The 27,714-nt window shown below is 42.6% G+C and overlaps 1 protein-coding gene across 5 annotated transcripts in view; it reads left to right on the top strand.

Annotated features, from left to right (window-relative positions):
- Window positions 1-27,714, top strand: part of LOC147109492 (formin-1-like) — a 706,352-nt gene that overhangs the window by 339,846 nt on the left and 338,792 nt on the right. For all 5 annotated transcript variants that reach the window (XM_086003485.1, XM_086003484.1, XM_086003488.1 and 2 more), the window contains one exon: window positions 2,309-2,370. In XM_086003485.1, the coding sequence (XP_085859611.1) occupies window positions 2,309-2,370 (62 nt within the window). The remainder of the gene's footprint in view (window positions 1-2,308; window positions 2,371-27,714) is intronic.

Raw genomic sequence — 27,714 nt, 5'->3', positions numbered from 1 at the left:
CTGCATTTGTTCCTCCCTAACTTGGTACCATAAATGAATATGAAAACATTGTGACATTTGTCATTCAAATATTTTGGGCTCCGTGTTGAAGCAGTTGAAGGATATACTCTAATGCATGATGAGATCAGATGGGCCAGCCTCCTTTTTACTAAACTGTTCAAAGAACCAAAAAGCCAGGGGATGGTGACAGAAATGCAGCACCCAAAAAAATATACATCAAAATGTAAAGGCCCTATTCCCAGGATGGCAGGAATGCAGAATGACTTTATTTCTATTGTTGTATTTAAAGAACATTCAGATGTGTGAACACCTTTGCTCCTTGCTCAGTATTTTATATTTGACGATGACTATTTCAACATGGCTGCTTTAACGTTTCTGTTATCTTAGTTCATGTTGTCAATTACTGGAAAGAGAAGCGTGCTTTGTGCCCAGCGCGAACACAAGACATGCTCATTGTGTTTGCACCAACTTTAGTGATTGTACATTGGATAGAATCTGAATAACAGATTAGAGTTAAAAGATTCTTCATACTAGTTTTCATTACAGGCCAGCAAACCACCCTGTTAGACCAGACTTGCTGACCCAAAGCTGAGCAAATCTAGAGGTTTAAAAAATATTTTCTTTGTTCTGAATAACTTGTAACATGTGTTCTTTTGAATCTGCCTTGAAGATCAAGGGGTTTAGCCTGATGAACCTGGGCCAGAACTGGTGCCAGAACCATTTTGCTCATGACTTTGTGGGGCATAAGGGCTCTGCTAGTCTCTCAACCGTATGTCAATCCTATCACAATTCTCCGCATCATAAATCACACAGTTATTGTGGTATGACAGAAAGTCAGTCGGACCACGGGCATCCTCCAGGGAGTGCTCTGTGGATGGCTGACATGTCTGTTAAAGACTGGCACAACAGACAGGTCACAAAGTTAAGCCAAGAGGGATTTTATCACTGCTCTCATATTCCTCTGGCTAGCTGCCTTGGTGACAGTCTCCTCTGAACTTTACAAATAAAAATGTAATGTTGTTCTTCTCTGCTCCCACATGAAGCATAATCCCTCAGAAAGCTTTCCAGCGAGGAAAAAAAAAAGTTGCATTTGAATGGTCCCAGAAAGTCTGAGGCAAGTGACTTTTGTGTAGTTAAATGATTTTTCTAAATCACTAAATCAATATAGAAAGACTTGGCAAAGGGGAGAAAATCAGATTTTCCTTGCTGAATGTCAAAAGGAATAATAAACAAAGGAAGTGCTGCTTTGCTGTGGCTACCTGTGGAAAATATCTAAAAAGCTTCCAACAGAATCTACTTTGAATACAGCAGAATGACATATGAGCTTTTATGGATGTGCTGGGCTAAATGTCTTTTGAAAATAATTAAGTTTGTCTTCAGGCTCAGGATAGCATAAGTTCACACAATCGGTAAATTAATACAACCAAACCAAGAACATGTGGATTCCAAATACTCCATTCGTTTTATGTGTCACAGTACATGAATTTAGTTAGAAAGTGTTTTAATGTGTGTGCCTGCTAGTTTGTTAAGTGCACGATGCTGATCTGTTTTTTGTCGTCAGTGACGGTTATTATAACCAAATGGGCACAATGCTACACTAATGATCTTTCTGTATATAAATTCTTGTTTTTGTGAGCGGACACCATAGTGCCACAGGAAAATGTTTGCCTTAATTTACCTCAAAATAGATTTCAAAAGCCAGACTTGGCTGAGCAACAGTTTTTTCTAGCTACAAGAATCCAATAAAATTACCAGCTCTTCACAGCATGTGTCTGCTTCCTTTCTGTTTATCTCAAAGTTTCAATAAAGTGGAAAATTTGAGCAGACAATATATATGTTTAGATTGCTAATAAGGATTTGTAACCCTTTAGAAGGCTAGCAGCCTGACTACCCAATTGAACACATTTTGCGGATGCAACTTGTTAGTCTATCTTGCAATGCTATGACATATAATAATATTCAGTGCCAGAGACAACCTTTTAGTGTAAGATTAGCTTGCATCATTTTTGTTTTGTAAGACTAGCTCAATAAGTTTTATAACCGCAATTAAGAGAAATGCATTATTTTAACTATACTTGAGTGACCATTGCAGAAAGGGTATACCAGTAACAGGTCTTTTAAAATGCTGGTTCTTTCTGTAAAACATGTAATGTGGCTCAAAAACAATGACATATAGATATATATATTTGTCTGTTTATGTGAACTATACATAGGATTCCAATAAGTATGCAGTACTAGTATAATCTGACAGAACATTGACCATTACCAATAAATGTGAGTTAATGTGCCGTGTAATGTGTAATTTCAGCTATTTTGAATCTCGACAATTCCGTGGTGGATTTGGAGACACTTCAAGCTTTGTATGACAATGTAAGTACTGAAGCCATAGAAATCATAAGAAACCCATAAAATAGACATAGTTTAGCTCTTTGTATTCTATTAATTCTTACAGTATATGTTCAGTTAGTATATTATTGGTTTTGGTTTGGTATTGGGTACAGTATAATTTGTAATGACATTTCTACCATTTGAAGGCAAGTGAACAGGTTTTCCACTTGCTGGTAAATGTGTACAATTACTAAACTTTTGAATATTATTAGTTAAATAGTTCTGCACAAAATGCTTTGGCCGCAAAGTTACATGCCATTGCCAGCACATTATTGGCATCAGAATGGCATTGGAATGGCAATTTTATTTTTTGAGTCCTGTAAACTGAGGTGGGCGGGGGGGAGAGAACGCTTTCTCCGCTGGGTTTACACCCGTAATGACTTTGCTGCTTTTTACGATCAGTTCTGCAACGTGTGCACTGATGCTGCTTGGAGCTTATTGTAATAAATGCAAATGAGGGTGACTGGCGAGGGAGTGACTAAAACCCAAGAGTTGCGCTCCTGTAGCACCATGGGTAACAGAGCAAAACCAAAGAGGTGTATCATTGCCAGCATCAGCTGATATTGGCGCAAGTGAGGTGGCTCCAGCTGCTTTAAAGGCAGAGGAGCATGGAGTGCATCATCAGGAGGGCCGTCACTTGGAGGAGTCCTCAGTGACAACTGCAAGAAACATCCAATATGAACTTACCAATGAAGTGTTCTCATCTATTTAATAGTCTCCCTTTGTTACTGCTGTCATTACTCCATTTTCTCTGCTTTCAGAAATATGACAATTCTTTCTATGCATTATGCATCCTAGAACCTGACAGCACCTCCCTGCTCCAATCTGACCCTGAAAGTCTTTATAATCTCCATGAAAACATGAGCATGAAATAAGTGGACCTTCTCCTTTATTGCAGCTACTTATAGAGTGGTCATTAGCCATCCTATCTTTCTTCATACCATGTTTCACCTGTGTTGTCTAAATAAGCATATTTTTCTCCTATTTGAAGACTTCTCCAAGGTGCACGTTGTAGGCCAGTATCATGAGAGGTAGTTAGCTGATCCTATGCTATAAAGGGCTCATAGGTCTGAGGTGGCCCTTCTCTTGGGGCAGTTTGGTCGTGGAAAGGACATTATGCAGATAGGATCTCTTGATCTTCTGCTTGGTTAACATGGTCTTGCCTCCGGTATCCCACTTGTGTGGTGCTCTGAGAGGATAAGCTAGATGCCTGGCATGTGCTTCAGAAACTGAAACCTCATGCTGGTTGATTCCAATCAAAACCATTCTACTTTATCCTGCATCTGTTTGTTCACTGATCAGCAGAATGGCAGATCTAACGACTTCTATCGGCTCCTAAAAGCCCGGAGAGACAGTAGCCCGCATCCCAGCCCTAAGTAACAAAGTCAGCACACAGGTCCTGCCTAATCGTACCCGACTACTCCCAGGGCAACAATCTGTGCTTCGATGGAGAAGGGGGGCCTGGGTCACTTCTGAGGTAGGGGACTGCCAGAGACTCCAATGAAGCTGCCACATGTTCTATTGATGCCTTCAATGTCTGATATTGTAAAGGAAGGCTGTACAGTTCAGAGTCACACCCGTCCGTTGCTGCACATCCTCAGAGACTGACCTTCGCTTGTGATTGATGTTCCTCAAGCATCCTTTTTAGGCGAGTAGCCGTAAGATCTGGGCCCCATGACTCCAAAGCCTTCTCTGAAGCCTCCAATGACACATACTCACCCACACCTCTCATCACCAGGTGCCACATCATCATTTACATTATCTACTTCCCCCGGGTGAAATATTTGAGCTGGTGCATGGGAGTGAGAAAGTAAGTGAAGCAGTGGGTGAAATTGTGTGTGTGTGGGGGGCGGGGGGATGTCAGGACAGAGAAGGATGGAGCTGTGTCTTGCACCAGGGACTCTTGTGTGGCATGGTCATCATTCATCATTCTCTCCTTGTCGTCACCATCAATATTGTCACAGTCCACCGAAAACAAATTTATTCCTACTTTGACTCGTTAGCATCTACCTCCTCTTCGTCATCTTCTGCCCCCCATTGCTGTTATAGATCTACAGGAAAGGAAGGCACAACCCAAGAATGAGTGAGCATAACTCCTTGAGGGTAAGGGGACAATGAAAGGCGAGAAAGCTTCTGGCTGTCTGCTGCTTCGTAAGGATGGCGGAGCAATTCTGTGGGTCTGCACCCACTAACTTTCAGCCTGCATAGTCTCACTGATCTTGCTGTCTTCCATGGCTGGTGCAGCATGGCTCCTCACCAGCTCTATAGCCTGTTGTTCTTCAGGTGCCAGCTTTCTAATGTTCAGTATGTCCCTTCTGGTCCCACGGCTTTCACAGTAATTGTCCACAAGCTTCCCCTGTAATGAAATTGAGTTAATTAGGTTTATGCAAGCCTTTGAAAGAAGTCTCGCAGGTGGAATCAGATAGCTGATATAATAGATCTGTTGATAGCACCCTGGGTTTTAAGGGTCTTCATGCAAGTAATTTGTGATTGAGGAGTATTGTAAGATACAGCGTTTGTGAATCCCTTAACCACAATGCAGTATGACGGATGACTTGTGCCCTATTCACTTTAGAGAATCAACAATGGCCCAGAATTTGGCCAGCGTTTGCTGTTGTTACCCCTTTGAATACTTAGGATTACATTAGGAAGCACATGTGCTAACTCCTGAAGTTGCGGTCAATCATTCTCTGCTCCGACACTGGCTGCGCTGTGCACCGCGCCCCCCCCCCACCCCCCCCGGCAATCAGGGAAATCAGTGAAACTAACAAAAATGTTGGCTCTTCCGTGGTAATATCGCTGTTAAATACCCCATTAAAAGTTAGACCTTGTAGGATTAGGTTAAACTGGGATTTTAACAGCATATTGACTATTAAACAGATGTTATGGCCCTGAAGAGCCCTGTCTGTGAGAATTCTGCATTGTGATTGGTTGCTTAGACAACAAGTTGATAACACAGCAGCTTGCACTATGGAATTCTCACTATATTGCACTGATTTCAATTGAACGTTGAAAAAAACAAACTTCTCGCCACAGAGATCACAAAATCTTTGTGGGAAGCTTTCTTCAGGGCCAGTGGCAAAAGCCTTTGTTTTGCTGCTGACCGCAAATTACGGGCCAATATGTTGGTGTCTTTGATATCAAACAAAGATAAGGGACAGAGATCAGTCTGTTACTTTGCCTGCCATGTCAGGTCATTGAACTTTTTTCTGGCACTGCTCTGCAATTCTGGGGGTGAGAGGGCTGGCACTCAACCACAGCTATCTCCCTCCAAATGGCGCGTGGGACACTTTTCTAAGCTTTCCTCTCCTTGGCTGTATTTCATCCAGGAGTGCCTTATTACAATTTTGGGCTTATCTGCCTCCTTCCAGTGCCATACTTACTACTTTGGCTGCTTCTGCCTGTTCCTCTACTTGAAGACATTCTTTAAAAGTGGCACAAAATCTCACATGAATCATTTATTGCAACTATCTTGTAATCAACTCAGTCTTGCAAAAGGTCTGCTACTGACCTGCTACTGAAATCTTCAGCCGTTCTAGGCTTTTTGAAGGCTGCACTTTAAATTTCCAACCCTCCCAGCACAGTACTCCCATGTTAACAGCAGAGTTAGCACTCAAGTGGATCAGTTGGCGGATCCAAGCTAAGCTGAGCAACATCGGGGCAAATTTCAGGGCCTTTATGCGATACTAATTATTAAAGGTAAGATACTTACTTCAACATCTATTCTAACTGATCTGAAAATGATGCTGACAATTACATATGCTACTGTCTATTGCTTTTTTTAACAACAAATGAGTAGTATATTTATTCCATACTCCAATATTCTAATATATTCCAAAATCACAAGTTGTCATTAGTTAAGTTGAGGAGCTGTTGAACAAGCCACAATTATGATATCACCCATTTAAATGAAAAAAATTTAAATATAAATGAAACTCAACAGTTACATCAAAATAGCACTTGATAATATGCCTTGTGTATTCAATAACAGAATCAGGTATGAGCCAGTTGCATTAAAGAGGGGTTCAGAAACTGCAGGATTGGTCTGGAGAAAGACAGACGGGCAATCAAGTATTTTTGAAGGGTAGTCACTGTTGTAATGCAGGGAACCGTGGCAGCCATTTGCACACAACAAGGTCCCACAAACAGCAATGAGATAAATTACCTATTTTTAGTGATGTTTGTTGAGGGATAAAAATTGGCCAGGACACTGGGGAGAACTCCCCAACTCCTCTTCGAATAGTGCCATGTAAGCTTTTATGTTCACCCGAGAAGGTAGATGGGCCCTCAGTTTAACATTTCATCTGAAAGACGGCGCCTCCGACAGTGCAGCACTTTCTCAATTTAGGCTGACACTTCAGCGCAGTATTATGTGCTCAAGTGTTCGAAGCTGAATGCTGAAGAAAGTCAAGTTCTCACCGTGCTGTATCGGCCTCCCGATGACCATAAGTTGCTGCTCAAAAGCCCACAAAAAGTCTGTGAGCAGCTGTAAGCGTAATGAATGCCGCACAATCTGGGCTATTGTATGATATCTTTTCTACTAATGCTCCTTTCCTGCACACCATAGAACCACAATTAGGTGGTGAATTTACAAATAGGCAGTCCTGCTCTTTTTCCCCTTCCCTCCATTCTTCTGTAACTTAAATTCTCTTTTCCAGGTCTTCAGTGCAGCTCCATTTTAATGCAAGCAGTTGCTGGCTGGTCAGGTATCCCGCCCACATGATACGCACTCCCTGCGTCTGGGCCAAAGCACAAGAAATAATGTGAGCTCAGCTGGGCTGACAAAATGCATGCACTGCAATACAGTCCTGCTGGCACTGTGCCAAGACCAGATCATCGCCCTAGAATGAATTACATTGTGAGGGAAGCAGACATAATTACAGGAAGAAGGAGAATTTTTTTTTAAATTGTCTTTGAACAATGCAATTGGAAATCAGCTAGTTTATAATAGTACGTTATTTGCTTAGAACAGCTTTAGAAATTTACGCTTATTTTCTGAGCTATATTTCTGAGCTCCAATGGCTACCTTCTTATTGTTAGTTAAAGAATGCAGTTTAATCTGAGGTTTCAGATGTCATTCACAAATCACTGACTTTGCTGTCATGGTTGACATCATCATCCAGAACCCTCAATTAAAGAAAGAAAGATGTGCATTTATATAGCGCCTTTCATGATCACTGGACGTCCCAAAGCGCTTTACAGCCAATGAAGTACTTTTGAAGTGTAGTCACTGTTGAAATGTAAGAAACGCGGCAGCCAATTTACGCACAGCAAGCTCCCTCAAACAGCAATGTGATAACGACCAGATCATCTGTTTTAAGTGATGTTGATTTTGGGATAAATATTGGCCAGGACACCGGGGATAACGCCGCTGCTCTTCTTCAAAATAGTGCCATGGGATCTTTTATGTCCACCTGAGAGCAGACAGGGCCTTGGTTTAATGTCTCTTGTGAAAGATGGCACCTCCGACAGTGCAGCACACTTTCAACAGTGCACTGGAGTGTCAGCCTAGTGCCCAAGTCTCTGGAGTGAGACTTGAACCCACAATCTTGTGACTCAGAGGCGAGGGTGCTACCCACTGAGCCACGGCTGACACTAATCATGTAAACTGAAATCATGCCTGAATTCTGGGCATTTACTATTTCATACATAACTTAAATCAATAGTGAATAATGGAATAAAAGTTTTACTTGGTAGCTAGGATAGCATTGCTTAGAGGCTGTGTGTGGTACTTTCTAACAGCTGGTTTTGATGTCAGTGATAAGATTCTATCAGCTAGGGACCAATGTTGTTATGGTTACCAATAGAAGGAAATCTTTGTCCTCCTTACTGAAAAAGAATAACTGATGCTAGTTGAAACAGACTGTCGTACCGTCTGATGTATTCCATGATATGGCAAATACCTAGGACTGCGAAATGTTAAAAATTGTTAGCAACTTCTCAGGTTTTATTTTTGCAAATAGTGATTTCAGCATTTCAGTTCTTAGGCCATCTTCATGCTTAAAAAGTGTTCTGAACATAGAAAACATTGCAGGCAGTAAAAGATCAACTAAAGTATTTCTTTCTTCATGCAGCAAATGTTTTTTTCTAATTTGAAGACAATATTTTATTGTTAAATTCCTTTTGTAAAATGGAACTGTGCCAGAACTTTACAGTTTGTACAATTCAAAGTCAGACTTACTATACCTTTCATGGCATTGTTATTTCACAGAAGAAAAAATACAAGGACAAACATGATTGATCCTAAACTGCCCTCTGAAGTGCCCTAGCAAGCCACTCAGTTGTATCACACCACTACAAAGAATAAAGCTAGACAAACCACTCAGCTGCAAACTTGGCATCAAATCAGGACAGGCCAAAGGCACAGCCAGCTCTGTCCACCCTGCAACGTCCATCTGACTAACATTTGGGGACAAGTGCCAAAGTTGGAGAAAGCTGTCTCACAGACTAGTTGAGCAGCAGCCTGACATAGTCATACTTACAGAATCATATCTCTCGTGTACTCTTCGATCACCATCCCTGGGAATGTCCTATCCTGCTGATAGGACAGACCCACTAGAGGTGTAGGCACAATGGTATACAGTTCAGGGGGCATAGCCCTGGGAGTCCTCAATATTGACTCTACTCCATGAAGTCTCATGGGTTCAGGTCAAACATGGGCAAAGAAATCTCATGCTGATTACCTACCGCCCTTTCTCAACTAATGAATCAATACTCCTCCATGTTTAACACCATTTGGAGGAAGCACTGAGAAAGAGTACACAATGTATTCTGGGTGGGGGACTTCAATGTCCATCATCAAGAGTGGCTCGGTAGTACCACCACTGACTGAGCTGGCCGAGTTCTGAAGGACTTGGCTGCCATACTGGGCTTGCAGCAAGTGGTGAGAGAACCAGTACAAAGGGAGAATCAAATTGACCTCCACCTCACCAATCTACCTGTCACAGATGCATCTGTCCATGACAGCATTGGCAGGAGTGACCACCCTACAGTCTTTGTGGAGACCAAGTCCCATCTTCACACTGAGGACACCCTCCATTGTGCCATGTGCCACTACCACCGTGCTAAATGGGATAGATTAAGAACAGATCTAGCAGCTCAAAATTGGGACTCCATGAGGAATTGTGGGCCACCAGCAGCAGCAGAATTGTGTACCAGAATGTGTAACCTCATGGGGCACCATATCCCTCACTTCTCATTCACCATCAAGCCAGATGACCAACCCTAGTTCAATAAAGAGTATAGGAGAGCATATGGGAGCGGCACTAAGTATATCTGGAAATGAATTGCGAACCTAGTGAAACTACAACACAGGACTACATGCATGCTAAACAGCAAAAACAGCATGCTATAGACAAAGCTAAGCGATCCCACAACTAACGGATTTGGTCAAAGCTCTGCACTCCTGCCACATCCTGTTGCGAGTGGTGATGGACAATTAAGCAACTAACAGGAGACTTCATGAACATCCCATCTTCACTGATGGTGAAGCCCAGCGCACGAGTGCAAAAGACAAGGTTGAAGTATTTGCAACTATGTTCTGCCAGGGGTGCCGAGTGGATTATCTTCCTGAGGGCTCCACCATCACAGATGTCAGTCTTCAGCCAATTCAATTCACGCCACATGATATCCAGAAACAGCTGAATGCAATGGACACGGCAAAGGCAGCGGGCCCCAACAACTTCCCAGCAGTAGTGCTGAAGACCCATTCCCCAGAGTGATTTATGCCCCTAGCCAAGTGATTCCAGTAGAGCTACAACACTGGCAACTATCTGACAAATTGCACAGGTATGTCCTGTCCACAAAATACAGGACAAATCCAACCTAGTCAATTACTGACCCAGCAAAGTGATGGAAGGCGTGATTAACAGTGCTGTCAAGCGGCACCTACTAACCAATAACCGATGCTCAGTTTGGGTTCCACCAGGACCACTGCTCTAGACCTCATTACACGCTTGGTCCAAACATCGACACAAACTGAATTCCAGAAGTGAGGTGAGAGTGGATCAGGGAAAAACTCTCCAGTGGCTGGAACCATACCTGACACAATGGAAGATGGCTCTGAAGCTGAGAGAAAGAGACCAGAGAGAGGAAGAGAGATAGGGTGAGAGAGAAAGGGGGGGAAAAAAGATTGTCTTTCTTCCTTCTATGTTCAATTTTCAAAGCAAACAACACTGGTTGAGTTTTGAAGCCAACTAATTATCTCACCTATGTTTTGTTGACGGTTAGAAAAGATAACTGCCATTCATTTACACCTGTGAAAGAGATTTTAATTGCTAACATCTATGAGACAGAGAAAGAGCAAGAGAAGCTCACAGATAAAGTCACAGTTTATTTTCTCATTCTAATTTGAATTCTTAAAAAAAAAAAATACAATTTGAATTTGAATGAAAACTAAGCCTCTTTGAGGATACAGATAAGATGGAGGCTAGGAGGGGAAAGAGGGAAACAGTTGAATGAGACAGATTAACGGTGAGGGGGGCTCTTGCTTCATGCCAACCACCCTTCTGGGGGAAGTAAGTAGGAGTTGGGGGACTGGATTTAGGGTTAAGGATGAACTGAATGTTATCGGAGCAAAAGGAAGGGTTGGGTAGGTAGTTTAAAGGGGAATAGATAAAGGTAGTGATGGGTGGTTTGGGCTGGAAGGAAGGGGAGAGGCTAGTGAGAAGGTGAAGGAGTTGTGGACATGGTGGTAGGGGGAAGTGGGAGAAACCATAAGTGACTGGGGGAGGAGATGAGAGCAGCTCAGGACCACATTTTCCCTGCAGCCCAATCCCAAAGAATAGGGGAGCTGGAGGCAATCATGGGTTATGAGGAACCAGACATAGTAGGGATTACTGAGACATGGCTACAGAAAAATCAGGACTGGGAATTAAACATTGCAGGGTATAACATATTTAGAAAAGATAGAGAGGGAAAAGGGTAGGTGGAGTAGCTGTACTTATTAGGGATAACAATGGCAGTAGAATAAAGAGATGCAGCTATCAGCAAGACAAAAATAGAATCAATATGGATAGAGATAAAGGATCAATCACATTAATAGGTGTAGTCTACACACCACCTAATAGTGGAAGGGAGGTGGAGGAAGAAATATGCAGACAAATTAGGGAAATGAGTAAAAAACATAGAATAATAATCATGGGGGATTTCAACTACACCGATATTAATTGGACAGAAGAGGTAGGTAAAGGGGATAGGGAATGGAGTTCCTCCAATGTGTACAGGACTCTTTCCTAACCCAATATGTAAAAAGACCAACAAGGGATGATTCGCTGTTGGATATAGTAATGGGGAATGAACCAGAGCAGATAAGAGAAGGAAAAGTAGGGGAACATCGAGGCAATAGTGACCATAATATAATACACTTTAAGATGATAATTGAGAAGGACATAAGTGTGATGAAAGCCAGGATAATAGATTGGTGAAAAGCTGATTTTGAGGAGCTGAGAATTGAACTTGGGAAAATAAAATGGGCAACAATATTGGAAAACAATGATGTAGAATAGCAATGGGAAACATTTAAAACGGTGTTCAACAGAGTGCAGGAAAAATATATTCCACTAAAAGGAAAGAATAAAACAAAACACTAATGAGACTCCATGGATGAATAAAGCCATAAGGGAACAATTGAGGGTAAGGAAAGAGGTATATATTAAGTACATAGACAGCAGGGAAGTGCATGATAAGGGAGAATATGAAGAGATTAGTAGAGAAGTCAAAAAAACAATTAGGAAGGCAAAGAGGAACTATAAAATTAAATTATCAAGGAACATAAAACAAAATAGTAAAATATTTTACAGACACATCAATAAAAAAGGAAGGTTGGGATGGGAATAAGACCATTAAGGGATAGTCAGGGTAATAACACAGGTAACAATAGAGAGATGGCAGAAATATTAAATAATTACTTTGCTCAGTATTTACCAGGGAGATAGAACAGGTTGACATGACATTGGATGATGAGATTAGTAATGAGGTAAGTGCATTTAAAATAAAAAGAGGGTATATATTAAATAAACTAATCAAACTCGGAGGATAAAACCCCTGGTCCAGATGGATTGCATCCACGCATTTTAAAAGAATCTAGGGAAGAGATAGCAGAGGCATTACTATACATATTTAATAATTTGTTAGGAAAAGGTGTAGTGCCAGAGGACTGGTGGATAGCTAAAGTAATACCTATATTTAAGAAGGGAGATAGAACATGTCCAGGGAATTATAGACCAGTCAGCTTTACATCAGTGATAGGAAAAATAATGGAATCCCTACTAAAGGAGAAAATGGAAGAACATCTAGAAACCAAAAACATAGTAATGAATAGTCAGCATGGATTTCAAAAGGGAAAGTCTTGCTTGACCAACCTCATTGAATTTTTTGAAGAGGTAACATAGAGAGTAGATAATGGTAATGCAGTAGATGTAATTTATCTAGATTTTCAAAAGGCCTTCGATAAGGTACCCCATAATAGACTGATGAACAAGGTTAGAGAATGTGGAGTCAGTGGACAAGTAGCAGAATGGTAGCTAGCTGGCTTCAGGACAGAAAGCAGAGAGTAGGGGTAAAAAGTAGCTATTCACAATGGCAGAAGATGGGTAGTGGTGTTCCACAAGGAGGACCACTGTTGTTCACAATTTATATTAACGATTTAGACTTTGGAATCAAAAACACAATTTCTAAATTTGCGGATGACACCAAATTGGGGGGGGGGGTAGTCAATACTGAGGAGGAATGCAACAAATTACAGGAGCACATTAATAAACTTGCAGAATGGGCATATAATTTGTAAATGAAGTTCAACACAGATAAATGTGAGCTTTTACATTTTGGTAGGATGATGAGGGAGGGCACTTATTCCTTGGAGGGTGCAAGTCTAGGTGGGGTAGAGGAACTAAGGGATCTCAGAGTACAAATACACAAATCACAAAGTTGTGACACAGTTAGCAAGGCCATAAAAAAAGCAAACCAAGTACTAGGGTTTATTTCTAGAGGAATAGAATTGAAAAGTAGGCAAGTTAAGAACATAAGAAATAGGATCAGGAATCGGCTACTTGGCCCCTCGAGCCTGCTCCGTCATTCAGTAAGATCATGGCTGATCTTGGGCTCAAAGCCACTTCCTTGCCCGCTCCCCACAACCCTTCACTCCCTTATCTTGCAAAAATCTGTCTACCTCCACCTTAAATGTATTTTATGACCCAACCTCCACGGCTCTCTGGGGCAGAGAATTCCATGGATTTACGACCCTCTGAGAGAAGAAATTCCTCCTCATCTTAGTTCTAAAAGGGCGACCCATTATTCTGAAACTATACCCCCAAGTTCTAGATTTCCCCATGAAGGGAAACATCCTCTCTGCATCTACCTTGTCGAGCCGCCTCAGAATCTTATATGTTTCAATAAGATCACCTCTTATTCTTCTAAATTCCAATGAGTATAGGCCCAACCTGCTCAACCTTTCTTCATAAGTCAACCCCTTCATCTCTGGAATTAGCCTAGTGAATCGTCTCTGAACTGCCTGTAATGCAAGTATATCCTTCCTTAAATTAGGAGACCAAAACTGTACACAGTACTCGAGGTGTGGTCTCACCAATACCCTGTACTGTTGTAGCAGGACATCCCTGCTTTTATACTCCAACCCTCTTGCAATAACGACCAACATTCCATTTGCCTTTTTGATTACTTGCTGTACCTGCATGCTAACTTTTTCTGTTTCATGCACAAGGGCCCCCAGATCCCTCTGAACTGTAGCATTTTATAATCTCTCTCCATTTAAATAATAATTTGCTTTTTTATTTTTTCTGCCAAAGTGTATAACCTCGCACTTTCCCACATTATACTCCATCTGCCAAATGTTTGCCCACTCATTAGCCTGTCTATATCCCTTTGGAGGGTCTTTGAGCCCTCTGCACAACTTGCTTTCCCACCCATCTTTGTATCATCTGCAAACTTGGCTGCATTACACTCGGTCCCTTCATCCAAGTCATTAATGTAGATTGTAAATAGTTGAGGCCCCAGCACCAATCCCTGTGGCACCCCACTAGTTATGCTAAACCTGTATCGAACCTTGGTTAGAGCACACTTAGTGTACTGCGTACAGTTCTGGTCACCATATTATAAAAAGGATATAGAAGCACTGGAGAGGGTTTACAAGGATGATACCAAAAATGCGAGCATATCAGGAAAGGATGTACAGGCTGGGTTTCTTTTCTCTTGAAAAAAAAAGGCTGAGGGGTGACCTAATAGAGGTCTTTAAAATGATGAAAGGTTTTGATTGAGTGGATACAGAGAGAATGTTTCCACTTGTGGGGAAGAGCATAACTAGAGGCCATCAATATAAGATAGTCACAAAGAAATCCAATAGGGAATTCAGAAGAAACTTCTTTACCCAAAGAGTGGGGAGAATATGGAACTCGCTACCACAGGGAGTGGCTGAAGTGAAAATCGAGCTGCATTTAAGGGGAGACTAGACAAGCACATGAGGGAGAAGGGAATAGAGGGTTATGCTGATAGATTTAGATGAGGAAAGACGGGAGGAGGCTCGAGTAGAGCATAAACACTGGCATGGACTGGTTGGGCCGAATGGCCTGTTTCTGTGCTGTATATCCTATGTAGTCCTATGTAATCCAAAGGTACCCTGCAGCATTTGGTGGCTCCCATTCCCACCACACCACGCCATGCCATCCACCATGTGCCACTCAAAAGGAATGAAAAAAATAAAAAGACAGAGGGGGTAAAACAGAAGCAGACAAAGTGAGAGAGCAAGAAGAAGAGTTAAGCAGAGAGGAGCAGAAAAGAAGTGAAAGAGAAAAGAATGAGAGACCGAGAGAAATAGCATAAAAAAAGACCCATGCTCTTACTTATCATGCGCAACACCACGGGAGATCAATTGGTAATATACTAAAAAATCTTATGCCTGCACTCCTCCTGTACGCTATTTGCATTATGAATACCTATGTAATTATATTTATAGTGGCAAGTGCCTTTGTAATCTAGTTACGCTGTAATTGCACTGTAATTGCACTATCTGCCAGTGGTAGGATTGCAGTGGAAATGAAGGCAAAATCGGACAGTAAGGCTTCCCGTCGCATTCTCACTTCAAGCTATATTTCCTTTCTCCCACCGCTCTGTCAGGACTGCCACTCAAATAAAGGGGGCTGGGCTGGGCTTCCATCCTATTTCCCTCCAACTCAGCCCTCTTACTGGTAACCTTTGAGACTGTCTGGTGCAAGGTGAAAGTAGTCGTGGGGTAGTAACAATGGCCGTGATATGTTCAAATGGAGGGAGAGGGCCTAGAAGAAACTTCCATTTCAGTCCAATGAACTTACTTTTTCAGTCTCTGTCTCAGCTGAAGACTAAAAACAAATTTTGTTTCCTCTTCAAAGCTCTTGTTCCCCTTTAAATACCCAGCCACCTCTTCTGCTGCTGCAGTTCTGCTTTAACTATAAATAATGCTATCAAATCAAAGTATTATAAAAAAAAATAAGGGCCGAATATATTACTTTAAAATGGAAACTGAATCACTACTGTGCTCTTTGGTCCGGTTATCCCCTGCCCTCTAACCCTGTTTCATTTAAAGACGACATGGGGGTGATCTTCACCCTACTCACTCAGCAGAAACCTGGTGGTTGGACTGTTAAATTGCCGCTGGTTCTTACCTGTTTGGAACTCACCATGATCACATCTGCAATTTTAACCTACCCTCCTCAGCAGGCAGAAAGGACGCGCACCCGGAGCCAACAGGGTCCTTCTTTACATATGCATGTTTCAGCCCGATAACATCATTGAGACCTGTAATGTATACAACATTGAAGGGACTACTTTGTATTGCGGATGTATATCCTTAGTTGCGAGCGTATATAACAGACGCGTATCGATTTGTACAGTCAGTGCCGAAGTTCCAGTTACGCAGTAAAGATCACTTGAAGTTACTCTCAGTCTCTGCTGCTTTATTATTTTATGTAGTTGTGTATAGCGGTACAAACACAACAAATTGGCGACGAGATTTATGAACCTACGTCTTCCTATTCTGGCATCGCATCCAGAGGACACCGTAATTTGGAAGAAAGGAGCGAGAAGGTAGAGAAAATGGAGCACGCTTGCTAAGCTAGGCAGGGGATACGTAAGTCAAGTGAAAAGTGCACAGGACTTGCATGACGCTAGCTAACTAGTAAAGAAAGAAAAACGGGTTTGGAAAAAAAAAATGGCGATGATTGGCACGATTGCAGCATTTGATAGCAGCATTGAAGACTGGGCGAGTCATCAAAGAGTGCTCTGAGTTTGGGTAAGTGTGAGAGTTCTTTAATTGTTATTTCTCTTTAAATCATTCTTGATAAGATTACTTAAGCAGTTTAAGTAAAGGGGAAAAGTTAAATATTTGGGATTCTGTTGGTTTAAGAAGAGTAAAACAAGGTTACACTGCAGTAGGAGTAAATTGGCACAGCAGGCAGTGGAAACCAGTTTTCTAACCAATCAGCAGGGGTGACTCATTTGGCTGTAAACAAACAAACAGTATAAAAAGACCAGTCCTAGTGCCAGCAAGCACTGAGTGCGAGTCATCAAAGAGTGCTGTGAGTTTGGGTAAGTGTGAGTTAGGGTAAGTGGGGTGTTAGGTGCTCTTTTCAAACTTTAACTCTGTGGGTTGTAGTTAATAAGGCCTTTCTGGTGCAGAGTGACTGTTGGTAAACCATTTAACTGGTGTAACTAGAGGGATTGATTTAATTTAAATCCAATTAATTAAAGGGGATACTAGCATCTAAAATCAGGCAGAGGGTGTCCATAACTAACAAGAAAAAATTGATTAATTACATAGAATGGAGCAGGTGATGTGTTACTGTTGCGAGATGTGGGAGCCGGTGAACCCTATTGAGGCTCACGGTGATTACGTCTGTGACAAGTGTCTGCTGCTACAGAACTCCAGCTCCGTGTTGATGAGCTGGAGCCTGAGCTTCAGACACTGCGACACATCAGGGAGGGGGAGAAGTACCTGGACTCTGTGCATCAGGAGGTGGTCACACCTATGAAGTTAATTAATTCAGATGTAGCCCATGGTCAGGGACAGGACGGTGTGACTACGAGTGAGGCAGGTACGGGGATCCAGGAGGTAGAGCTGGAGGAGCCGCAGCCCTTGTTCTTGTCCAACAGGTTCGAGGTTCTTACTCCCTGTGGGGACAGGAGCAGGGATTGCAGGGAGGATGAGCAACCTGGCCACAGCACTGTGGAACGGGGGGCCATTCAAAAGGGGGGAGTAAATAGAAATGTTGTAGTGGTAAGGGATAGTATTATTAGGGGGATAGATAGAGTTCTCTGCAGCCGAGAGCGAGAGTCCCGAAGGCTGTGTTGCCTACCCGGTGCCAGGGTTAAGGACATCTCCTCTGGGCTGGAAAGAAACTTGCAGTGGGAGGGGGTGGATCCAGTTGTCGTGGTCCATGTTGGTACAAATGACGTAGATAGGACTCGGAAGCCGGTTCTGTTAAAGGAGTATGAGCAGCTAGGGGTCAAATTAAAAAACAGAACCTCAAGGGTAATAATCTCTGGATTATTACCTGAGCCATGAGCGAATTTGGCTAGGACAAATAAAATTAGAGAGTTAAATGCGTGGCTCAAAGACTGGTGTGGGAGAAATGGGTTTTGCTTCCTGGGACACTGGCACCAGTACTGGGGCAGGAGGGAGCTGTTCTGTTGGGACGGGCTTCACTTGGCCAGTGCTGGGACTAGAGTCCTGGCGGATCATATAACTAGGGCTGTAGAGAGGGCTTTAAACTAACTAGTGGGGGGGAGGTTCCTAGAGAGCAAATAATAAAAATGACAACAGAGAAGGTCATAGACTTAGGTAGCAGTGGAGAAATTAAAAACCAGAGCATGTCAGGAAGGGGCAGAAGGTATGGAGTAAAAGGTAAAGTAATAAAAAGGGCAAAAGCAGGAACTAAGTGTCACAAAACATATTTGAAAGTTCTCTATCTGAATGCACGTAGCATTCGTAACAAAATAGACGAGTTAATGGCACAAATAACTACATATGGGTATGATCTTGTGGCCATTACAGAAACATGGCTGCAGGGTGACAATGCCTGGGAATTAAACATACCAGGTTATTTAACGATCAGGAAGGACGGGGAGGTGGGGTGGCTATGTTAATAAAGGAAGGAATCACTGTAATACAGAGAAATGATATTGGGTCAAAAGATCAGGATAATGAAACAGTTTGGGTGGAGGTAAGGAATAATAAGGGGAAAAAAACACTAGTGGGCGTAGTCTATAGGCCTCCGAACAGTGGCAACTCTGTTGGACGGAGTATCAATCAGGAAATAGTTGAGGCTTGTAATAAGGGAACATCTATAATTATGGGGGATTTTAACTATCATATTAATTGGACAAATCAAATTGGGCCGGGCTGCCTTGAGGATGAGTTCATTGAGTGTATTAGGGATGGGTTTCTTGAGCAGTATGTAACTGAACCGACCAGGGGGCAAGCAACCTTAGATCTGGTCCTGTGTAACGAGACAGGATTAATTAAAAATGTCCTAGTAAAGGATCCCCTTGGAATGAGTGACCATAACATGGTTGAATTCCATATTCAATTAGAGGGTGAGAAGGTTGGATCTCATACAAGCGTGCTAAGCTTGAATAAAGGAGACTATGAAGGTATGAGAGAGGAATTGAGTAGAGTGGATTGGGAAAATAGATTAAAGGGTAAGACGATATATGATCAGTGGTGTACATTTAAGGAGTTATTTTACAACTTCCAAAAAATATATATTCCACTGAGAAGAAAAGGGTGTAAAAGAAAAGACAGCCATCCGTGGCTAAGTAAAGAAATTAAGGATAGTATTCGACTAAAAACAAGGGCATATAAGGTAGCCAAATCTAGTGGGAGGATAGAGGATTGGGAAAACTTTAAAAGACAGCAAAAAATAACAAAAAGATTGATTAAGAAAGGGAAGATAGATTATGAAAGTAAATTAGCAAAAAATATAAAAACAGATAGTAAGAGTTTTTATAGTTATATAAAAAGAAAAAGGGTGGCTAAAGTAAATGTTGGTCCCTTAGAGGATGAGACCGGGAAATTAATGGTGGGAAATATGGAGATGGCAAAAACACTGAATGAATATTTTGTATCAGTCTTTACAGTAGAGGACACTAAGAATATCCCAACACTGGACAAACAGGGGGCTATAGGGGGGGGGGGAGGAGCTAAACACGTTCAAAATCACTAAGGAAGTGGTACTCGGTAAAATAATGGGACTCAAGGCGGATAAATCACCAGAGCAAAAATGAAAGCATTTCTGAATATTTGGCAAAGTTGCGCAAATTATCAGAACATTGCCAATTTGGAGTGGGCTTATCAGATGCATTGAGAGACAGATTTGTGTGTGGCATTCAAAATGAAAGCACACAAAAGAAGCTCTTGTCTGAAAAATATCTCACCTTGGAGAAGGCTCTAAGTATTGCAATTTCAATGGAAGCAGCAGCACGTGGCGCTTTAGAAATTCAACAAAAATCCCTGGAATATTCAACTAATAAAATGTCACTGAAACAAGAAAAGAAGTGCTATTGCTGTGGTAAAATGTCACATGACCACAATGACTGTTGGTTTAAAGACAAAGATTGCAGACAATGTGGCAAACGAGGGCACATTGAAAGGGTCTGCAAAGCAAAGAAGCAGAAAACTGAGACAAAGGCACACCAAGTGGCTGAAAACAAGAAACCTTTTAAAGATAGATACAAGAAGGTACACTACATGACTGGAGACAGTTCAGATAAAGAAAAAAGTGACACAGACTCAGAGGAAGAGAATCTGGCTTGTCTAAAACTACACAGTGTGAAAGAAACAGAGGATCACTGAATAATATGGGTTACTCCAGAAGTGGCAGGTGTTAGGCTGAAAATGGAGTTGGACACAGGCTCGGCTTTAACAGTGATCTCTGTACATGACTACAAACGACTGTTTTCACACGTACCGCTAAGGCCAACTAAAGTACTGTTAAAGACATACACAGGACAAAGAGTGTGCCCCAAAGGTAAAATAAAAGTGACAGTGACATACAAAGAAAAAAAAATCCCACAATTGAACCTCTATGTAGTGGAAAATGGAGGACCACCATTGCTGGGACGCGAATGGCTCAGGAAAATACAGTTGGATTGGCACACCATCCAAGCACTGTTTGTGTCAGCAAAGGAGGATAGCAACGCCACTCCTGAGAGACTGTCACAAATACTCTCTGACTCTCAGGAACTGGTCATGAAGGGAATAGGAACACTTAAGGGCATGAAAGCAAAAATTAAGATTGAGGAGAACGCAAATCCAAAGTTCCATAAGGCCAGGCCAGTGCCTTATGCAATTCGCCCTTCAGTAGAAGCAGAGCTGGAGAACTTGGAGCAGTTAGGGGTCCTGTCCAAGGTGGATTGGAGTGAATAATAATTCTAATAGGTCTAAGAGCGTTAAAAAAACAAGCCTGAAGGCTTTGTGTCTTAATGCGAGGAGCATTTGTAATAAGGTGGATGAATTGGCTGCGCAAATAGAGGTAAATGAATATGATTTCGTTGGGATTACGGAAACGTGGCTCAAGGACGGCCAAGACTGGGAACTCAACATCCAGGGGTATTTGATATTCAGGAAAGATAGGCAAAAAGGAAAGGGAGGAGGGGTATCATTACTGGTTAAAGAAGGGATTAACACAATTGTAATGAAGGATATTAGCTCTGAAGAGGTGGAATCTGTATGGGTAGAATTGAGAAATACTAAGGGGAAAAAAACATTAGTGGGAGTGGTATGTAGACCTCCAAACAGTAAGGCGGAGGTTGGGGATGGCATTAAAAGGGAAATTAAAGAAGCGTGGAATAAGGGCACAGCAGTCATCATGGGTGACTTAAATCTACATATTGATTGGGCTAACCAAATTAGTAACAATACTGTGGAGGAGGAATTCCTGGAGTGTTTACGGGATGGTTTCCTGGACCAATATGTCAAGGAACCAACCAGAGATCAGGCCATCTTAGACTGGGTATTATGTAATGAGAAAGGATTAATTAGCAATCTTGTTGTACGAGGCCCCTTGGGTCGGAGCGATCATAATATGATCGAATTCTTCATTAAGATGGAGAATGAAGTAGTTGACTCAGAAACTAGGGTCCTCAATTTAAATAAAGGAAACTACGATGGTCTGAGGAGCAAGTTGGGTAGGATTGATTGGGGAATGGCACTCAAAGGGTTGACGGTGGATAGGCAATGGCAAACATTCAAAGAACGAATGGATGAACTACAGAAGTTGTTCATCCCAGTTTGGCATAAAAATAAAACAAAGAAGGTGACTCAACCGTGGCTAACAAGGGAAATTAGGGATAGCATAAGATCCAAGGAGAGGACATACAAATTGGCCAGAAAAAGCAATAATTCTGAGGATTGGGAGCAGTTTAGGATTCAACAAAGGAGGACAAAGGGATTAATTAAGAAAGGGAAAATAGAATATGAGAGTAAGCTTGCAGGGAACATAAAAACTGACTGTAAAAGCTTTTATAGATATGTAAAGAGAAAAAGATTGGTGAAGTCAAGCGTAGGTCCCTTGCAGTCAGAATCGGGGGAATTTATAATGGGGAGCAAAGAAATGGCAGACCAACTAAATTCATATTTTGGTTCTGTCTTCACAAAGGAGGACATAAATAACCTCCCAGAAATACCGCGGAACATAGGGTCTGATGAAAGGGTGGAACTGAAAGAAATCAGTATTTGTAGGGAAATGGTGTTAGGGAAATTGATGGGACTGAAGGCCGATAAATCCCCAGGGCCTGCTAATCTACATCCCAGGGTACTTAAGGAAGTGGCCCTAGAAATAGTAGATGCATTGCTGGTCATCTTCCAGAACTCGATAGACTCTGGAACAGTACCCATGGATTGGAGGATAGCTAATGTTACCCCACTATTCAAAAAAGGTGGCAGAGAAAAAGCGGGGAATTATAGACCGGTAAGCCTGACATCGGTAGTGGGGAAAATGCTCGAGTCCATTATAAAAGATGTAATAGCAGAGCACTTGGAAAGCAGTGACAGGATTGGACAAAGTCAACATGGATTTACAAAAGGTAAATCATGCTTGACTAATCTACTGGAATTTTTTGAGGATGTAACTGGTAAAATAGATAAGGGAGAACCAGTGGATGTGGTGTATTTGGACTTTGAGAAGGCTTTCGATAAGGTCCCGCATAAGAGGTTAGCATGCAAAATTAAGGCACATGGAATTGGGGGCAAGGTATTGACTTGGATAGAGAACTGGTTGGCGGACAGAAAGCAAAGAGTTGGAATAAACGGGTCGTTTTCCGAGTGGCAGGCAGTGACTAGTGGGGTACTGCAAGGATCGGTCCTAGGACCCCAGCTGTTCACAATATATATTAATGATCTGGACGAGGGAATTGGATGTAATATCTCCAAATTTGCAGACGACACAAAGCTGGGTGGGAGGGTATGCTGTGAGGAGGATGTCATGAAACTCCAGTACGATTTGGACAGGTTGGGTGATTGGGCAGAAACATGGCAAATGCACTATAATGTGGATAAATGTGAGGTTATCCACTTTGGTGGCAAAAACAGGAAGGCAGATTATTATTTGAATGGCAATAGATTGGGAGAAGGGGAAGTGCAAAGAGACCTGGGTGTTCTTGTGCACCAGTCGCTGAAGGTAAGCATGCAGGTGCAGCAGGCGGTTAAGAAGGCAAATGGTATGTTGGCCTTCGTAGCAAGAGGGTTCGAGTACAAGAACAAGGATGTCTTGCTGCAGTTGTACAGGGCCTTGGTGAGACCGCACCTTGAGTATTGTGTGCAGTTTTGGTCACCTTACCTGAGGAAGGACGTTCTTGCCATGGAGGGAGTGCAGCGAAGATTCACCAGGCTGATACCTGGGATGGCAGGAATGACGTACGAGGAGAGATTGTGTCGATTGGGCTTTTCCTCACTGGAGTTTAGAAGATTGAGAGGGGATCTCATTGAAACCTATAAAATTCTGTCAGGTATGGACAGACTAGATGCAGAAAGGATGTTTCTGATGGCCGGGGAGTCCAGAACCAGGGGTCATAGTCTAAGGATAAGGGGTAAGCCATTTAGGACTGAAATGAGGAGGAATTTCTTCACCCAGAGAGTGGTGAACCTGTGGAATTCTCTGCCACAGAGGGTGGTGGAGGCCAGTTCATTAAATATATTCAAGGAAGAGTTGGATATATTTCTTGAGGCTAAAGGGATCAAGGGATATGGGGAGAAGGCAGGGACAGGGTACTGAATTTGGATGATCAGCCATGATCTCATTGAATGGCGGAGCAGGCTCGAAGGGCCGAATGGCCTACTCCTGCTCCTATCTTGTATGTTTCTATGTTTCTATGAATGGGCCACACCTGTAGTTCCAGTGATGAAGAAAGCCTCCAGCACAAAACCAGGAAAGCCAAGAAAAGTGCGCATCTGTGGAGACTTTAAGGTGACTGTTAACCCAGTCCTCCACACAGTACAGTACCTATTGCCTCGCATTGAGGACATCTTTGCTTCCCTGTCAAGAGGGGAACACTTCACAAAGATTGACTTGGCCCAGGCCTATTTCAAAATGGAAATTGATGATGCATCAAAGAAGTACCTGACAATAAATACGCACAAAGGCCTTTACCAGTACAATCGGCTGGTATTCGGAATAGCATCAGCTCCTGCAATCTGGCAAAGGGCAATGGACCAAGTCCTGCAGGGGATTCCAGGTACTCAGTGTTACCTTGATGACATCATCATTACTGGCAAGAATGACAACGACCACCTTTCCAACCTCAAACAGGTGCTCATCAGGTTACGGGAGTATGGGCTCCGAGCGAACCGAGACAAGTGTGAGTTTTTCAAAAAGGAAATCTCATACTGTGGACATGTGATTGTCAAGGACGGTTTACACAAGTCTCCAGACAAGATTGAAGCTGTGATTAATGCACCAACACCCGAAAATGTGTCTCAGTTGAGATCATATCTTGGACAGGTGAATTGGTATCACAAGTTCTTGCCCTTCCTATCCACAGTGTTACATCCACTAAATGCACTGCTACAGACAGGGTCACAGTGGAAGTGGAGTGACAGCTGTGAACAAGCTTTTCAAGAGAGTAAAAGACTCATTACTTCAGAAGAGGTGCTAGCTCACTTTGACCCATCCTTACCTATTCGACTGGCATGTGATGCTTCACCCCATGGCATTGGTGCCGTGTTGTCACATAAGTTCCCAGACGGCTCAGAAAGACCAATAGCCTTTGCGTCAAGATCATTGACTACAGCTGAATGCAATTATGCACAAATTGACCGAGAGGTCCTCAGCCTTGTGTGGGGAGTCAAGAAATTCAACCACTACTTGTATGGCCAACAGTTTACACTGTTAACTGACCACCAGCCTCTCGTTTCAATCTTCAACCCAAGGAAGGGCGTTCCAGTGATGACGGCACAATGGTTGCAGCGATGGTCACTCTTCCTAGGGGCTCACCTGTATGATGTTGAATACAAGGGGACCAAGCAACATGGCAACGCCGATGGTTTGTCACGTTTACCACTGCCGACCTCAGAGAGAACTACAGCAGTTGACTCAGCAGAGGTATTTCACACAACAATAGTTGAGCAGCTACCAGTGACAAACTCCCTCATTGAAAGAGAAACACGCAATGACCCTACATTGTCAAAAGTTTATGACATCACTGTGAAGGGATGGCCAGCGCATGGTGACTCATTGTTTCCAGCATTCTCAGCTAGGAGGGTGCAGTTATCAGTGTGTCGAGGAACACTGATGTGCGGCTCATGAGTTGTGATTCCTCCCAAGCTTCGTAACCGAGTGCTAGATGAACTGCATGAAGGCCACTTAGGTACGGTAAAAATGAAAAGCCTTGCCCGTGGATACGTGTGGTGGCCAGGAATTGACAAACAGATCGAGGACCTGACAAAGAACTGCTCAGGATGTCAAAAGGTCCAGAACGCACCACCACAAGCCCCTCTCCATCCATGGGAATGGCCCTCATCACCATGGCAACATGTGCACATCGACTTTGCTGGACCGTTCATGGACTCCATGTTCTTGATTGCAGTCGATGCACGTTCCAAATGGCCCGAGGTCATTAAAATGAAATTAACCACATCTGAAAAGACCATTTCAGTTCTGAGGACCATGTTCACTAGAAATGGACTACCAGAACAAATCTGCACAGACAATGGACGACAATTTGTCTCTGACGAATTCCAAAGGTTCACGAGGAAAAATGGAATCAAGCACTACACATCTGCCCCGTACCATCCAGCTACAAATGGCTTGGCAGAAAGATTCGTACAGACTTTCAAGAAGGCCATCAAAGCAATGTACAGCGAGAATCTACCACTGCAACACAAGATAGACAATTTCCTCTTTGCTTATCGGAACGCAGTACACGCAGCCACTAATCAGACTCCAGTGATGATGTTTCTGAACAGGAACCTGAGATCTCGCATGGACCTTCTTAAACCGAATGTACGTCGTGATGTAGAGAACAAACAGTTCAAACATTTGAATGCTAAGCCAACAAGAAGCTTCAGTGTGGGACAGTTAGTTCTTGCTTGTGATTTCCGGACGGAAAAGTGGCAACCAGGGACAATATCCACAAGAGAGGGACCACTGATGTATACAGTGGATGTGGGAGAGAATGTTTTGAGACGTCATGTGGACCAAATTCTGGACGTTCAGGTGAAAAACACCTCTATACCTCGCCCAGACTCACTTGACATGGAAACAGACTCTCCTGATTCATCAGCATCAGCACCAGCCTCATCCACAGCTGAGAGCTCTACCTGTGCTGATAGCTCATCTGATGCACCTGTACCTGTACAGTCTCATTCCCCAAAGCAAAAGAGTCTGGAGAGACGTTACCCAGAGAGGCAGAGGAGGCCTCCCCAGAGACTTGATTTGTAAAAGGGCTGTTGACAAAATAAAATGTTATGTTGGAATTTGAATTTTGTTACTTTAAAGACAGGCTCTGTATGTTAATTATAGAAATTTTGTGTTAATGTACTATTAAACTAGAGGGGGAGGAAGTGTAATGTATGCAACATTGAAGGGACTACTTTGTATTGCGGATGTATATCCTTAGTTGCGAGCGTATATAACAGACGCGTATTGATTTGTACAGTCAGTGCCGAAGTTCCAGTTACCCAGTAAAGATCACTTGAAGTTACTCTCAGTCTCTGCTGCTTTATTATTTTATGTAGTTGTGTGTAGTGGTACAAACACAACAAGACCCGACTGTAATTTTAACTCTGGCCTGAGCGGGGAATCCACTTGGAATTAAAATTGGGGCCACACTTGATCCCTATGTGCAATGCCACAGATGATTGACTAATAAAAAGATTGAAAGTAAATTCAAAACAATTTTCATTTTGGGTCTCTGTGAGCTTGGGAATCTGTTTGGAAATTAACTGAGTTATACATCACTTTTATGTTGATGTGCACCCGAAAGCACCTTTTTGCATTGCTGAATGTGTAACTAGCTTTAGAAACTAAAATGAACATTAAATTGCTTCTAAATTGCTGAAGTGCTTCTGACTAACCAAAAGCACCTATGCTGACCTCAAGTAACTCTGAACCAGATGCCTGGAAAGTTGCATTTTCCAATCCGAGAGTCTTCCATTCTTGGGGCAGTCTTTTAGCAGTTTTTAAAAACAACTCTGCGTCTGCTATCTTAAACTCTCACTGTTTGTCATCAAATCATTAAATTAAAATAGAATCCAATCAAGAGTTGCTCCTTTCCTGTTCTGGTATAATTCAGATAGTGCGTTGTAATTGTTATACTGCTGTTAAACTATTTGATGCTTAAGAGATATTGGGGGAGAAATTCACTATCGCCCCATTTGGGAGCCCTAATTTTTAAAAGTTTAAAAAGTTAGCGCCAGGCGCTAACGATTTCAAACTCTTGAAAATTTCGCCATTTGTTCTCCAAGAAGGAAGTGGAGCACTAAATCAAGTGCTCCACTTCCTTCTTGGAGCACAATTGGCAGCAGGTGGGGCAGAGACTTCAGCAGGGCCGTGCAGCGCTGCTGCGTTCAAAGGCTCCTTCCCTCCCTTAAAGGGAAGGGCATTCGCTGCAAGCTCTGCAATATAAAAAATACTTACCTGGACCACCAAGGCAGCCGCAATCCCACGTGATCAGCCCGGCACTGAAGCAGAGTGCCGGGCTGATCGATCGCGGGCAGGAGCCTGCGAAAAAAACTGGAACAAGAGAGGTAAGTTTTTTTTTTACTTACCTCGGCCACCTCGCCTTTAATCATCGCCCCCGAAGTGGCTGGCTGCCCAATTCACACTTCTTGCTGCTGTTGGTGTTTTC

The sequence above is a fragment of the Somniosus microcephalus genome, chromosome 12 (assembly GCF_052327205.1).
Source record: "Somniosus microcephalus isolate GS21.2 chromosome 12, FLI_Smic_1.0, whole genome shotgun sequence".
Taxonomy (NCBI): domain Eukaryota; kingdom Metazoa; phylum Chordata; class Chondrichthyes; order Squaliformes; family Somniosidae; genus Somniosus; species Somniosus microcephalus.
Note: the sequence above shows the minus strand (reverse complement) of the source record. Positions and strands in the feature narration are given on the sequence as shown.